Source organism: Mixophyes fleayi, chromosome 2 (assembly GCF_038048845.1).
Source record: "Mixophyes fleayi isolate aMixFle1 chromosome 2, aMixFle1.hap1, whole genome shotgun sequence".
NCBI lineage: Eukaryota > Metazoa > Chordata > Amphibia > Anura > Limnodynastidae > Mixophyes > Mixophyes fleayi.
This window is the reverse complement of record NC_134403.1, coordinates 52,538,812-52,556,333: the sequence shown is the minus strand read 5'-3', so window position 1 is coordinate 52,556,333 and position 17,522 is coordinate 52,538,812. Positions and strand designations below refer to the sequence as shown.

General features: G+C 38.3%; 1 protein-coding gene across 3 annotated transcripts in view; it reads right to left on the bottom strand.

Moving 5' to 3' along the window:
• RXFP2 (relaxin family peptide receptor 2) overlaps positions 1–17,522 on the bottom strand; it is a 250,188-nt gene that overhangs the window by 106,798 nt on the left and 125,868 nt on the right. For 2 of the 3 annotated variants that reach the window (XM_075198960.1, XM_075198959.1), the window contains exon 3: positions 10,630–10,707. In XM_075198960.1, coding sequence (XP_075055061.1) covers positions 10,630–10,707 — 78 coding nt within the window. Of the gene's footprint in view, positions 1–10,629; positions 10,709–17,522 lie in introns of those variants that run through there. The other variant, XM_075198962.1, reaches the window with a different exon arrangement.

Genomic DNA, 17,522 nt, shown 5'->3' with positions numbered 1-17,522 from the left:
TATGGGCTATTCGCAGAGCAAATGCATGAACTAGGTGTTTTTTCTGTATGTTGAAGAAGGTATGTTTTGGAAGAGAAAAGGAGAAATGGACTAACATAGTTGAATATGAATTGATGTTTTGGTTTTTTTGGTTTTTATTTTAACCAAATTTTATATTAGATGGTTTGAAAGAAAGTAATGCAAGGTAATGTCGAACTATGGTAGATAACAAAAAGTTTTTATTTTTATCCTCATAATAGTTTTGAGTCAATCAGTGTTGTAAACACATTCACTGCCCTTATTTACTGTACTGTAATTGTCATGTACTGTAAATACTTCTTTGTATCTTGGGTATGGTAATGCATTGTTGGGAATTTAATGTTTGTACATAAATTAAAAAAGACTTAAGACTTTATGAGCGATTATCCGTGCTCCTGCATTAGCACTTCTGGATGATAGCAAGTCATTTACACTCTCCTCTGAGCAGAACCAAATGTTTAAGCTGAAGTAATTTCAGCGTCAGCACTGGCTTTGCAAGATTATGACAAGCCTTTCACATTATCTTGTCATGAAGTCAGTACACATGCACAAGGGGTACTGACACAGATACATGGTTACAAACAGAGGTCACTAGCATATTACTCGACACTAAATCCAGTTATACGAGCAGCACCCACCTGTGTAGGAGCAGTAGCTCCAGCTGCTGTAGTGCTTGAAAAGAGTTTAGATATTGTGCTAAGACACCTAGTAACCCTAATGATGCCACATTCACAGACATTCTCAATCAAGCAAGGACAAAACATTTGTCTGCAGCTAGACTAACTAAATATGAGGTCGCCTTGCTTAGTGCCTCACACGTCGCAATTACCAGATGCACAGTCCTCAATCCAGCAACCCTGCTTCCTATTGATGATTCAAAAGAAGGTAGTAAGGGGAGTTACAAAGAAGATGAATCATCAGACAGGGGATATGAGGACTTGAGTGAAGAATCTGAAGAAGAAACTGAAGAAATACACAAACTCATGCAATTAGAGGCTTTGGGCCTCACAAACATACATGATAAACCACTCCCTGATGCTGACATAGATCTATATGTAGATGGCTCATGCTACTACATAAACGGCACATCATATACAGGTTGTGCTGTTACTACAGAGACACACATATTGATTCAGCAATCACTCTTAAGCCATATGTCAGCACAGGAAGCTGAGTTAAAAGCATTGACGTTGGCCTGTATATACGCTGAAAGACAAAAAGTCAATATTTACACAGACTCACGCTATGCCTATGGTATAGTTTATAACTATGGCCCAATATGGAAAAGTAGAAACTTTATGGGGTCATCAGGTAGACCAATAAAACATGCAAACCACATAAGAGAATTGTTTACTCTCTTTCAGATGCCTGCCAAACTGTCAGTGATTAAGGTGAAAGCACACACCAAGTAAACAACGCCCAAGGCAGAGAGAAATTGACTGGTAGACCAAGCTGCTCGAGAAGCTGCTTTAATGCCAATCCCAGAAGGGAAAGTTGCCTACGTGGTAGCCCCAGACCCTAAGTTTGACCGAACCATACTCGAAGCTATGCAAAAGCAAGCAACAGAGAATGAGAAAAGAGCTTGGGCTAGACTACGTGCACTAGAAGTGCAAGGAGAATGGTGTAAAGGTCAGAAATTATGTCTGCCAAAAGCACTTTTCCCGATTATGGCCATTATAGTACATGGGAAAAGTGCACATGGGGAAGGATGCTATGGTAGCACTAACAAATAAATACTGGATAGCACCAGGGTTTGCCCAAGCAGCGCAGGCATTAGTGGCTGGTTGCCTAATCTGTGCACAAAACAACCACGGTAAGTCTGTCCCACCCCTCAGACACTGTATCCTTTTCAAAGGATACAGATAGATTTTATTCAGCTTCCCAAATGCTCAGGGTATGAAAATGTTCTTGTGAGTGTGGACTTTCCGTTGCTAGGGGAGACGTGGGCATGCAGAAAAGCAAATGCAGAAAATAATGACTGAAACAGGCCTGCCATGAATCTCATGTTTGCCTATTGCCCTGCACTCAGTAAGAAACACTGCTAGGAAAGACACAGGTTTAACACCATATGAGATTCTATTTGGCACAGCACACAGAACAGGCTGTTATTTTCTGCAGCAACTATGGCATATACATGGTGATTTGTTGAACTATGTTTTTTTAATACAGAAACAACTAATTGAAGTAGTTGTGACTGAAGTAGGGATCAAGGCCTCCCTAAGCCAGTGTGAAACAGATAGATAAGTAACAAATTTTCTATGCCACTGTGAGAAACAGAAGGGGAAGGAGTGCTCAACAATTTGAACTCATAGGAGAGTAAACTCTGAAAATATCTTTGTGTGGATGCATAACCTCATTGGCAAAATTGTCAGTAATGATTCATTTTGGATATTCGGAATATTGGCATTAGTAGCAAAGGGTTTGGCAATCATGTTGATAGTATATGTGGTAGTGAAAATTGTTATATGGCTGATTAAAAAATTACTGACATTTGATTGTTGTTCCTGCAGGAAAAATAATGAGCTTCCTGAACCAGTAATAATCACAAAAATTTCTACAAGTTTAATGCCTGAGACAAACAGTGAACATTATGAACAATGGTCAGTCAATCAAACCAAAAAACTGCACAGTCTGCAACAAGAGATTGACAGTGACCTTAAAGAAACCAGAATGAAAATTTATATCCTTTTTGTGGTAGGATTGATGAGAATCCTAGGGCAGGCGTGGACCCCGGGTCAGGTACTAAGTCAGTTAAAAAAACATATGAGCAGAATTGGCAGACAATTGTGGGATGGAATTGAAAAATGGATTGTCACATGATTAGTGGGACATATTTGTTAAATGGATCTTATTCCATGAAGAAAGCAATGAATATCTTGATTCATCCATTGTTACTAATTCTTCTTCTATTAACTATAATGATTATATGGAACTGTTACCTAACATGTAATACAAGGACACTTCTAAATAGATATCAGCAAAGTATTCCCCTATATACACCTAGATAAAACATTAAATAGGGAAAGAAGAGTTATGGTGATAAAGATACCAGGGGATACATGCTGAATGAATCATTATTCTAACTATATGGGGTCCTTAAGATACCATATAGTGTAAAGGTAAGCGCTAGCTGTCTTCTGCTGATTATCACCATAACTGATAGGTAGATGTACAGAATAGATATTTAATCAAAAGAGGGGAGTGTAAGGGTAAAATTGTATGATTATTGATTTAATATCTATCATGTGTTAAGCTTTAGAAACTAATATGCTATAACCTTAAGAGAAATCAGCAGATATTATGTTCAGTTTTGAAGAAGAATTGTTCAAGGTTGATGAAGCCACATAACAGGATGTTCCCCGTGAGCAGAAACAGCTCAAGGAAGCACAGCTGTATATTCTTTACAGATAGGACACAAGGACTCAAAGCTGGTGGCAGCATAAGAATATTGGCAGAAAACCTGGAAAGCGATAACGCAGAAAAAAAGAAAGATTTGTTTGAACTTTGAAAAACTGCAACTGTTGATTGACTTATTTTCATAAACAACTGTCTTATAACTGGCTGTTAAGCATTTATACCCCTAAACTTTTATATTTAAATAAAGACACTGAAGCGGTCACAGATTGGAACAGAATCAGAGCTGCTTGGCATTATATCATACAGGTGTTGACTGTTTTTCTGTTCACCAGTCGATTGAAAATCAATCAAGATCTGATCTGATTGAAGGTGATTGATAGAAGTATCAATGAACCCGGATACCCCAAAATGGGTCACACTCGCTCACTATAGGTGAGAGAATGCCTTTAAAATAACTGAATCTTGTGGATGTGCTCAAAATAAATATGTATATTGTGTGTATTCTCAACACATTAGTTTACCTTTTTGTTTGCAAACAAGAATAATACAACATTATTGCAATTGTAAAACCAGTAAGAAACAAACAAAAAGCAAACATGGGGCACAAAAGCCTCAGGGATTACACTGTATGAAAATCTATAATACAGAGAGATCATTACAGACCAGGCAATTAGGAAAATGGTGGTTCATGAGTTGTTAAACAGAAATTCTACCAAACTTAATCCCAGCTGCAGTCATAGGTTGCCCTCGTACGTCATAGAAAATGGTCATAGAAACAGAATTACTTGGCTGAACTAGCACTAGCTGTGTTTACATGACCTTCTCTCCCTACAGTCACTAAACCAACAAAATAAGTTAGGTAACAGCAAACAAGAATTTGTCACAGCAAAATGCTACTCTTCAATTGTTCAGTTTGTCAGTTTAGACATCCTTGACAACAATCATTATTGTGCAGTTTTCAGCACCTCTTACTTTACTATTTTGGGATTGGATGAAACAACCAATTTGAAGTAGAGTGCAGAAGGTCGTGGAGCTGACAAATACACCAAGTGGTGTTGATGCAAGAGTTCATCAAATAAGTCTCAGCACTAACAAACTGTACAATAAAGTTCTACTGTCCTGACAGGAGCTTTGTAGCATCCAGATAAACCATTATATCTAATTAACAGCATGAAACATTTATTTGCTGCAATCACGACTCTCCTATGGTTAGCTGTCCCTGCTTCTCAGATTCTTGTGAATCATGATGTACATAAACCTATTTAACCTTTTAAGTATATACATTCTATAGCATTTATATAACTATGAAGTAAAGTAGGATTGATGTATCTAAACAACAATGCTCCATATTTCTTTTAAGATTAAAGTTCCTAAAGTGTTATTAATTTATTGACTTGTATATAACTTCAACTTTTCCTGAATACATGACCTTTCTGTCTATCTTCCTTCTGAACTTTTCAGCCATGTACTCAAAATAATCAGGCAGAATTATTGCTTCTCTGTGGTCTCCTAATTGCACATAATTCAGAGACCACAGAATCATATTTCTACTCATGATTATACAATGCTTTTACGGTCAGGACATTGAGCATTCTGTCGATTCACTCTGTTATCGCTCTCCAACATCATCTACTGTAAGGGCAGGAGCTGTTTTTTTTGTCTCAATAAAGGTTTCTTGTCTATATTCTTTAATTGTACCTTATATATAGAAATCCTTTCCTGACTGAAATCCAATGCAAAGTTAAAACTCTTTTTTGCTTCATCCTCTATAGGTACAGTATCCTCTGTTTTGTTACTGACCACAGCCTTCTTACTCCTATGTGACTTTGATTTGCAGGCATAAGCTGTCCCTTTTCGTTTCCGTTTGTGCTTCAATCTTTCCCATGCCAACTAACACATGCAAGGAATTCTTTTAAAAATGAGTGAGGTCTGCAACAGTTTCCAAAAACCCTTGTAGTTTGGCGTATTCCTGAAAATCGCATGAGTCTATTTCTTCAAAATACTACTTAAACGTCTTCTCGGGTGTAAATTTATCAAGCTGTGTGTAACAATCCTGACCAGGTTTTGTTACTTTCCCTGTTTGCTCTGTTTTTCTGTGCATCACATGACTCACCCTCAGGGCGGGTCACTCTAACCTGCTCTATTTATACCCAGCACTGACATCTGCTCACTGTCAGTGCAACTTGTTGCTAGCCTGATTCCTTGGACTCCTGTGTATCTTGACCCTGTGTCTTTCCTGTGTATGAGTTTCATTTCTCTACATAGTGCTGGAGCACTTCTGCTGGAACTCCCCTGCTGCAAGTATCATCTTGTGCATATTGCAAGACTTTGTTTTCTCTCTATTGTGCCTCTACTGATTCTCAGCCTGCTGCAAGTCTGTTCATGTGCATATAACAAGACTGTTATTGTGTTTATCCTTGTCACGCTCCATCGTAGCTATTTGACACCTGCATATTATCATCTGTGTTGTGAATAGACTGCTATTGTGCTTTTCACCTTGTCACGCTCCACCGTGGCTAATTGACATCTGCATATCAACATCTGAATATTTATATATATATATATATATATATATATATATTTTTATCAATCATTGAAGTATTGAAGAATTACATCGTGTCTTGCCTCCTTATTCTGAACCTAGTTAGACTCAGCGTTAGGTCGTGTACAGGCCTGCTCTGACATTCAGACCTGTAACTACCAGCACCGTAACACTGTTGGTTTGAAAAAGTGAATAGGTTGCCTATATCAACCAATTAGATTCTAGTTATCATTTATTTAGTACATTCTACAAAATGACAGCTAGAATCTCCACTTTTCAAACCCGCAGTTTAGTAAATATACTCCTCGGTCTTTTGTTGAGGATTTTTTTTTTTTTTTATCACCCTCAAGTATTTAGTATACCAGTGTCTGGGATCTCCATTATTTGGCCTTTTAATGTCAGGACTTTTTCTTTTCCTGGCCTTATTGTAAAAACTAATGCAACCTTTGAATAACTGCTGAATATCCATGCATTATGTGGTGACCTTGGAATCCAGATTTATAGTCATTAAGTCTTTCATAAGTGCATCTGGAATAAGAACATTCAGGTTTCCTGTCTTCTGACCATACAGGCTCATTAATCTTTTTAGTGACAGAGTTTTGTACTAGAAATGGCCACCTGCTTTTCTCTTGTGTTACTTCTTTAAAATATTTTGCATCCACTTCATCTTCATCTATAGTAACAGGAGAGGTGAGCTGCTCATTTTAAGACGCTAAAATGGTTCCAATTATTTTATATTTCCTGGCATCCATGCTCAAGTGTTGAGAACTTAGTGCCAAATGTTTCTGATACCATTTCGGTTGAAATCACAGTTTCTGTTGGCATCCGCATAACTTATTTTCTTCTTGCTGTCAGAATTTACCCCATAGCTTCAATGAAAGGATCCCATTTTGCAAGCCATTGTCTCCATAATTCTAAAGCATTGGGAATGTCAGCATTCAGAAACTGTGGAATTAATGCTAGCAAGTCAGCCATGTTTAATGTGACTCAACTGTATAACCAATTAAAAAAACTCTACTCCTGAATAAACTTGTTTTTTTTTGTTTCTTTCAAATCCTCGTCACCACTTGTAATATCCAGGCTTTGGTTACAATCTCAATAAGCAATAATCATGTATGTTGATTATATATATTTATTTATTTGTAGTAATACTTGCAATTAACTTGTAGTGATTCAGAATAATCTCCATGCTGTTGCCTTTTTTCCTCTATCCATTTCATTCCTGGTCACGTCTTTCCTGTGCTGATGTATTTGTTAAAGATGCATTACCTTAAATTACTTATCTGTGATATATAGATATAGGATACTACACGTCTGAAGACGTTAACATGTTTCCTATTTTATAGTTCCTGACATCCATTCTTAAGTGCTGAGAAATTAGTGCTAAATGTATCTGATCCTATTTTTCTTGAAATCACATTTTCTGTTGGCTATCAAAACTCTTAAAGTGGAAAATTGTCAGTACTAATTTATATGTATTCTTTATTTTCTGTCATTGACTGAAGTCCTACAATATCATGTATCTTAAAAATATTCTGTTCAGGATAGCTCCTGACACTTTTATTCAGATATCAATGATTGTTATTAGGAGCTCTTGAATATAAAAAGAAAGCTGACATTTAAGGATCAGTAGTTTTTCAAGAGGCCTAAATGGCTCAAACTACTGGCAGAACATCTTTAATTTAAGAATGTGTCAGTAGGTTATATTTATATTAATAGTTAAATATTTTTATTACTGACAGAAAATATGTTTAATTTTTACTACCCATAAACTACTCATATTCCACAACAAACTCTTAATAACGTTGCCCTGGTCCTCTCACACTGCAGTCTAACAGCCAATATGTGAAGATACCAGGATGTTAGGGTAGGGACCCAGAGAGAAGTCCTGGTATCGAGGGATTCAGGGTCACACAGTCATAGAGAGAAGATGGATGCAATGGTATCTTTATTACAAAAGATGAATTCTAATGCAAACAATAGCCACTAAAAGATATATACTTTGAATCATACCATACTCCAAATCACACCCAAAAACATTCCAGTGATATTGACAAAATCACGATGATAAAAACAGAACATTCCTTTGGCTTTATACAAGCCAGAAAGGGTTAGTATAGTTCTATGGCCGAGCAGCGGTTTAAATCTCCCTGCATAAGAATCCAAATATCCTGACCAAACTGTGAGTTGGATATCCCTGCGTAAAGCGAATGTAGTGGTCCTGAGGCAGTTACCGAGATAATGGAGCGTTCGGGCTTTCCAAATCCCGCCAAACAATGAAGTCCTGGCCAAGTCATTCTTGCGATATTGTTGCAGTAAATACAAAAACTCCCGACCAAGCTGTTCTGATAATATCTCCATGGTAATGCCCTACCACTTGTGAATACTAGCCACTCGGCCAATGCTCACTGTCAATGTGATAGGGATCTGAACCTCAGCCTCCCTGCTACAGTACTACTAGATGAACAGACTAACGAGGTCTGAGAGGCATGGGGTGTGGGGGATTTGAGGGGTATGGCTCATTGCATTATCTCCGGATAATTTTTGTCTCTTTTTCTCGGACTAGATGGACACCCCTGGTCTATAATGCGCTGTACTAAATAGGCAGACAGGCAAATTACATAATCAAAGGGAGCATTTATTTCATATTAAGACATAATGCCATTGTTTTCACATTATTAGTATATAAAAGAAATAGTATTCTGCTTATATACAATTATTACAAATAATGAGCTTATAGATGGTCATTCCGTCCATTATCTGATGACAGATCAAGCTGTCAAAGTTTCATTTGTACAAGGTTGCACTTATGTAATTCCATATAATTAGATGTGCCCTTACTTGAACACGGGCTGTGAAAAATGAATTACCATTTATAGATTACTGCCCATTGCTGTCTGGAATACCATTAGATTAATCAATGAACATGATCTCTGTTGTAGCCCAAAGTGTCTAAATAAATAAAAGGAGTGTATTGTAGGAATAAGCCATAAGAGGAAGGTTTTTTGTCCTTACTCTTTCAGTGCTGATTGCCTGTTAGCTGCTGTATTAATAAGGCAACCTGATAGAGTGAATATAATCAATGAAAGTGCTAATTTCAGATCACAATAGACTTTTACTGTCAATACTTTAAGGGAGTTCAAAGGTTAAATGAACTAATAAGAAAAGTGGTCCCTTGTACAACATATTAGAATTATATTTATTTGAGGTTCCTATGTGCTGAAGGGGGGCGCAGTTTATGAATATTTTAGGTTAATTTGCTTAAAATTGAGGGCAAGCAGGGAGCCAGTTTTCCTTCTCGCCCCAGGAACTAAACTTTTAAGTTACGGCTCTGCTTCAGTCACTTTGATTTCCGAAAATTATCTCAACTGATTCCTAATATTCTATAGTAGAGTATACATTATTCGCTATAAAATGTATTAGGCATTAGTATAAATATCTGTGCAAATTAACTGCACGGTATGCATGCTGGAACTTGTAGTTTCACAGCAGCTTCAGAGCCTTACCCTACATTTGGTGTACATTTGCAGATTGCTTGCAGACCATCCTCCCTTGATATTCTCCATCCTTGTCTGGGCACTATTTTTCCACAATCTAGTTGCATTGCAAGAAGTGTTATTCAACCTGACCTTCATTCAGCAATGGTCCATACCCAGCTGGCGGAGCAGTGAACAATGTGGCTCAGTTACCCAGACAGTGCTCCAAAGGAACTGGTAATTATAAGCCCCTTAGGGTAGAATTGTTCGGTAGGCTCTCTGTGTGGTGAACCTGGTTGTTATTATTATATACCTTTGTGATATGTAAATAATATATCTATTTTTATAATAAAATAAAGGTGCCTTTGCATCTTTCCAGTTGTCTTTGCCTAAGTGATTACAAACGCATGGAGGTACCGTCTATCTTTAGCAAGCATATAAGGCTGTTTCAGGCAGATCAGCTAGGCTGAGTGGGCTACACATAAGCCTGGTATACTCACGACGATCCACCCACCAGTCCCCATTAGTGGTACCAAAATTTTGAAACACTGCAGTCAACGTAATCTTGACACATTAAGCCACAAATTTTACATACAAACCAGCGTGATAGCTCGCAAACAGGTATACAATGTCACAAAATGGCATGTGCGCTGCGAATAAAGAATTTTCTCAGCTTTGCAAATGACCTTTATTGTGAGGTTAAAATATCAATAATGTAACTTTTTTTTAATTTGTTGTTATTTTTGCCATTTGTATAGATTGCATTGAATTTATTGAATATGCTGTATGAGCGAACTTCCTGTGTTCTAGATTGCAAATTGAATCAAAAGCCCCAAATGACCCAGATCTGGCGATTCCAAACCATGACAAATGCTTTTGTTTAGCTCAATTCAGTGGTAGCAATGGAGCATCAAAACCAAAATACTTGTAATAGTCTGTATCAAATAAAAAAGACAATTCCATTAAAATTAATCCTAATGAGATAATTTAGAGATTACAATCATTCTATTTGAAATAATCTGGAGCTTTAACAGTAAACATTTTGTACAGCGAGAGGCTGTGACTGTCTGAAATCTGTTACTTCTCATGACAGATATAATGGATATATGAAAATATGTATTTGACTGCTTGCTTGATTGATGGCAAATGTGAGATTTTTTTATTGTGTTTTATAGCTATAAAGTATTTCTTTCAACAGAGAAATAAACATATAAAAAAAAATCCATTGATACGTACAGCATTCCTGGGGCTCCAACACCTCATTTGCTTTCCCATGTACTTCATCAAACATATTTGCCCATCCATTGTTATCTCCTGGAAATAAACAATATATTGTTATTATTTACAGTGTCAACACCTCCTCCAGTGTTGTACAATTTGAGCAACATATACACACCATTATAAACATTACAATGTTCTAAGGGGGTATTCAATTGTTAGCGAGATTTTTTTTTTCCCCGCCATGAAAAAAAAAAAAAAATATCCCACAGGTTTTTGGCAGCAATAGCGACCGTTTGGAGTTAGCGCAGCGGGAAAACTCGTGCAATTCAATTGAAAAAGAAGAAACGCTTCCCCCGCTCGTTAAAAATTGTGTTTGCGAGATTTTATGGGAGTGAAGGGAAGTTTTAACGCTGTCATGTATAACACAAAAGGTTTTGCATACATTTCCATACATTAGATTGCATTACACGTTGATAATATCTACATTACAGTACTTTCTTTAGCATATTTTTTAATGGAACTATTTTTTACCATACAATAATCTATACCATGTCAAACACATTACTACATTCATATTTGTACCAAAAACATACATAAATCTAATTAGTGCTTTTATTTTTTATTTTATTTTGGTTTTTTTATTTCAATATTTTTTACAAGAAAATCAACTTACACGAGTTAGGTATTAGTGATAAACATAAGGTTAACTTTTTTTTTTTACATGATTTCAAATACTTTTCAGAGGTTTTTTATTTTTAACAGACCCCAAGGAGGTGCGAGATAAAACAGCATATTTGCCTGTTTTACCCGCCGCGTTAAAAAACAATTGAATAGCTTTTCACGCGGCTGCCTCTCGCGCACCCTATACTTTCAATAGACCTTCTACTGGACCGCGAGAGGACCGTTTCATGAAAAAAAACGTAGCGTTACAAATGGAATTAAATTGTGGGTAAAGTTAACCCGCTCGAAAAATGATAAAAAACAGCGTTAAAATGACTTAACACGTTCAAAAAAAACATCTCGCTGACAATTGAATACCCCTATAAAACTCAAAAGGGCCTGGAGAAACAATAGGATTGATGAACCAGGAACAAGCTTTAGCACTCTAGTATTCTTCATGGGTGCCACCCTTGTTCTCACTAGAGATGTTCATTGACCCCCATGTTCTGGTTTTGGTTTTGGATTTGGATCTGGATTAACTTCGTGTTTTGGTTTTGGCAAAACCGCCCTTGCGTGTTTTAGTTTTGGTTTTGGTTCCCTATTTTCTCTAAAATCCCTTCTTTTTTTCTAAAATCACATCATTTTGCTTTTTTCCGCCTACATTATTATTAACCTAAATAACACTAATTTCAAGTAATTTGCAGTCAATTTTGACCATCTCACAGGTCACAATATTATTTTTATACACTTTCAAACAAAGACTGCAGCGACCTGGCTGGATGCTAAGCGACAGAGCAATGACTAAAACACACAACAGTTCCTAGCACACCTAGGAAACATTGGCACACAGCAGTGGCAGAAAAGAAAAGTGGTGCAAGATGGAATTGTCCTTGGATCATGAAGCCAGTTATGGTTCATTTGATGGCTCCACCCGTTCCTTGGATAACTGTGGTAATTCTACAGCTAACACATGGTGATGAGCGCTGACCCCCCGGAATCTTTGCTTTTATCACACCCAGACCAATCCAGGGTGCCAGACAATGCACTAAAAAGAGCCATTGTAATTCAGAGCAAAAAGCAAGTTCATCACTGAGCTTCGAATCAGCCCCAATTCACACAAAATTATAATATAGTTAGGAACCTTTGATGTAAAGTGCAGATTACAAACACTTGATGAAACAGCAGCAAAGTGGAAGGCAATACATATAAACGTCTATTTAGACATCCATGCTTAGATTACTTCTGCAAGCAACGTTGTTCTTTGTTAATAAAACTGTTGTCTTTATATCGTTCAAAAAAATTAAAAAAATCCTTCACCCATTTTTGGATGTTGATAGTTGATAGTAGGATCAGGTGGAGTTATAGCAGAGGTGTCAATAATTCTGGTCAATTTTTTTTTACAGTAGACAAGACATCTGTCACCTGCATCATCAATGGGTGTCTAAGATTTTTGCTAAACACAAAACAGTATATAGCACATGTAGGTAACATTGGCACTCAGCGGTAGCTGAAAGGAAAAGTGGTGTAAGATGGAATTGTCCTTGGACCCTCCCACCCACCCTTATGTTGGATCTTAAAAAGGACATGCACACTTGAACAAACCAAGCACTTCAGCCACAAAAGTAGCACTCCTTGTGGCTGAAGTGCTTGGTTTGTGTGGGCCCCCACAAAACAAGATAACAATAGGCTTAAGGCACCTAAGGTAACAGTGTTGTTAATGAACTCTACTGTGGCAAGATCTTGTTGTCATCAGCCTGATCCTCAAACTCATCAGTTTGTACATCATCCTCACACATTATTAATTAATCACCGCTGGAATCCACCATTACAGAAGTCTCAGTATTTTGATGTAATTGGTGGGAAAGGCCTTCCTTGTGGAAATTGAAGTTTATTTTTATGAACATCATCTTTTCCACATTTTGAGGAAGTAGCCTCCTACGCTGATCATTGACAAGAATCCCGGCTGTGCTGAAAACTCTTTCCGAGTACACACTGGAGGGTGGGCAGCTTAGACAATGCAAAGCGAGTTGGTACATGGGTCTTCAAATTCCCCTTTTTCCTCCCAGTATGTAAAGGGACTGTCTGATGTGTCTATTTCTATGCTGTCATTAAAATAATCCTCCACCATCCTTTGGATGTTGATAGTAGGATCAGGTGGAGTTACGGCAGAGGTGTCACGTTTTTTGGTCAATTCTTTTAGACCAAACCAGATGTCAAAATGTTGTGCTGAGTCATCTGCATCATCTCTGGGTCTCTTGGGAAAGCTAAGTTTTTTCATAGCAGCAGTTGAGTGAGAAACTGAAGGAGGAGACGTCGTCCTGTCAAGTAACACTTGAGCTGTCATCTTGCTCCCCAGGAGCTCCTTTCATCTCTTCAGATCTGGGTCAGTTGGAAACAAAGAGAAGGCATAGCTCTTAAACTAGGATCAAGCACAGTCGCCAAAATGTAGTGATCCCATTTCAAGATTTTTATAATTCTTGGATTCTGACGAAGCGAATAAAGTACTTGATCTACAAGTCTGACATACTTAGCGTAATTGCTTTGTTTAATCTCCTCCTTCAGTTTCTCAAGCTGCTTTTCCAAAAGTCTAATTAAGGGAATCACTTGACTCAAGCTAGCAGTGTCTGAACTCACTTCACAGGTGACTATTTTGAATGGTTTCAGCACCTTGCACAACACAGAAAGTATTCTCCACTGTGCTTGAATAAAATGCAGCCCCCTTCCTTTCCCAATGTCATGGCTTGTAGAGTAAGCGTGGATAACTTTTCACTGTTCCTCCATCCGCAGAAGCATATACAGGGTGAAATTCCACCTTGTTACCACCTCTTGCTTCAGTTGGTGGCAGGGCAAATTAAATTGCTCTTGTAGCTGCTGCAATCTCCTACATGCTGTTGCCGAATGCCGGAAATGTCCAGGTATTTTACGGGTCACAGACAGCATCTCCTACATGTCCCTGTCATTTTTTAAAATGCTCTGCACCACCAAGTTTATTGTGTGAGCAAAACAGGGAATGTGATGGAATTCACCGAGCTGTAATGCTCTCACAATATTGGTGGCGCTATCAGAAATGACATAGCCCGAGGAGAGTCCAAGTGGGATAAGCCATGTTGCAATGACTTCCCTTAGTTTTTGTAACAGATTGTCAGCTGTATGCCTCTTAGTGAATATGGTGATACACAGACTAGCCTGCCTCTGACAAATGTGACATACTTGGGTACATGCTGTTGCTGTTCCTGCTGGTGAAGGCGAATCACCAACCCAGTGCGCTGTCACAATCATCTAATCTTTAGTTTGCCCAGTTCCGCTTGTCCACATATCAGTGGTTAAGTGTACAGTGGGTAGAATGGCATTTTGTAGCCTAATAATTACATTTTCACGAACTTTCTGCTAGAGGTGAGGAATAGCTTTTCTACAGAAATGGTGTCGTGATGGAATTTGGTAATGGGAACACAAGACTTCAAATAACTGTCTAAAACCAGCTGCATTAATAGTGGATATTGGATGCAGATCTATTACTAGCATTGTCGCCATGGCGTCTGTGATCCACTTTGCGACTGGCTCAAAGCTTTCATACTTGCTTCCTCTTGCAAAGGATTGTTTAACAGTCAATTGTTGTAAACTACTAGTAGTCTTCTTCTTGGCCTACTTCTGGGATGAAGATTCACACCCAGCAGCAGCAGCAGTGGGACTAACGCTCAAGAATTTTTCTGAGGAATCCAGGATAGTGGAGGAGTCATCTAGCCTTGGACTTGGAAGCAGGACTAACTCCGATCGCTACTGAGGATATTGATGAGGATGGTGTTGTGGGTGTAGATTGCAAGCATCAGGATCTAGCTGACAGAAGGGACCTAGCTGGTGATGGACTGCTTGTTGTTATTTTTTTAGCATAATGATTCCACACAAAAATGGTGGATTTTTTGGTCTTATGTCCAGGCATGACAATGGCCTTCTTCTTATCACATGCAAAAACTGCTTCCAGCGGTGCAGGACTTACACAAACAACATCATCCTCATCAACATCCTCATTAGCACCCTTGATGGCAACACAAATATCCCCCTCATCCTGTTGCAATTCCAAAGTGGCATCTTCAGTTTTTGTATCACCGACTACACTTGGGCTGTTCATGCACACATCTGCAGAAATGCTGAAAGGGACCTTCTTTATGGGTACACTATAGATTGTAAGCTTGCGAGCAGGGTCCTCTTACCTCGCTGTCTGTATGTATTACCCAGTATTGTCTTATTAATGTTTGTTCCCAATTGTAAAGCGCTACGGAATTTGCTGCACTATATAAATAAATGTTGATGATGATGATGATGGTCAGGATTACACATAGCACTCGTGGATAGACTCTCCTCAGGGATTTGTGTCATTTCTGAATCTGAACATACATTTTCCTCTAATGTCTTACTGTTATTTTCCATCTCGGCGTTTACACGTAAAAGTATTTGAACACCACTTTTAGAGTCCAAATGACGAGATCTTGCTTGGCCACGACTGACCTTAAAACAAGATGCCTCAGTGACAGTTGCAGAACTAGCACTCATAGAGAAAGGCTACGGCCTCATTCTTTCCTTGCCACTGCGTGTTGGCAATTTTATTTTTTCCTGCAGATAGCTTTGCCTGGATTTTTTCTTGACTTACAAACACTATGCACTTTAACATAAGCTTTACCAGATGACGTAGAGGGATTACTATCATCATGACTGGCACCAGCAGCTGCTTGGTGCTCCTGCTCATCTATGTACTGCTGTGAATCCATTTTGATAACACCGTACACTTTGACTGCAAATTCAGAAGAAAAGCCTGCCAGGCCTAGTATTTGCATTTCAGCAATGACAATTAGCAATGGAACGCTCCTCTTTGTGTGTTACCTATATAACACTGTACAATTTGACTGCAAATTCAGAAGACCAAGCCTGCCAGCCCTAGTATTTCTATATTAACCAATGACAATTAGCAATGGGACAATGGAGCTCTCCTTTTTGTGTTTTACCTATATAGCAAAGTACAATGTGACTACAGATTTTCACCAAGACTGCAGCCCTATTATTTGTATTTCAGCAATGACAATTAGCAATAGAGCTCTCCTCTTTGTGTGTTACATATATATATCTCAGTACAATGTCACTGCAGATTTAGAAGAACATGCCTGCCAGCCCTATTTCTATTTCAGCTATGATAATTAGCAATGGAGCAGTGGAGCTCTCCTGAATGTTACTGGAGACTTTGAAGAACACTGCTACCCCTCCTCCTTCTTTTCGACCTATGAAGCTGCCAAACTGCACTAGAGACTACTAAGAACTGTGCTACTCCTTCTGTGTCCCTCTGTGAAATGGCGCTGGATCACAGTGGAGGGCGGTACTTATAGAATCCAAAACTCGTGAGATCAAACGAAGTCATAATGACATTTTGCCTCGTTTTCAATTATGAAGGCGCGCAAAACCGGCTCGGCTCGGTACTCGGATCTGCTGAGTTTGGGTGTGTTCGGTTCTCGGGGAACAGAGCCCGAGCATCTCTAGTTCTCACCAAGGGGTTCTAAATCAGACGCAGGACAACTAGTTAGACTTCCAACCCAGACTTCTACCATTCGACTGCAAATAATTATTTGTGTTTTACCTGAAGGCCAGCCCTTGTCTAGTTACAACTGCATAGTTGGTTACAAAAATAGAAACAAAAGAAATATTCACTAAAACCTAGATATACAATGGCATGGGTGTCTCGTACCAGCCCCCAAACAGGCACTTCATTGTGACGTCCACAAAATTTTATCAACTGATGACAGAGGTAACCAGGAAGGTTAATGGAATGGGATGGTTAAAAGGAAATTGGAAAGTGTAAACATTCATAAATAACAATAGCAATACTTATTCAGTATTACAAAAACAACATTTCAAATGTCTATACAAACTAGTATTCTCCTAAAATAATATTTATAAAATTAAAACTGTCAAAACATATTACGGCCCATGCATGAGTGAATGGAACAAACAGGGAGCAACAAAAAACAATAGTACTGAATCCAAGTGGGAACTCTAAGATAGAGGGCAGTGGAATTTCTAAACAAGTGTTCATTTGTTTGTGCAGCTTATTCACCCACAATCTTGCCAACATATTTGGAAGTCTGAGTGAGATCACTGTTGTTGAGTAAACAGACTTAGGGCTAGATTTACTAAGCTGCGGGTTTGAAAAAGTGGGTATGTTGCCTATAGCAACCAATCAGATTCTAGCTTTCAGTTATTTAGTA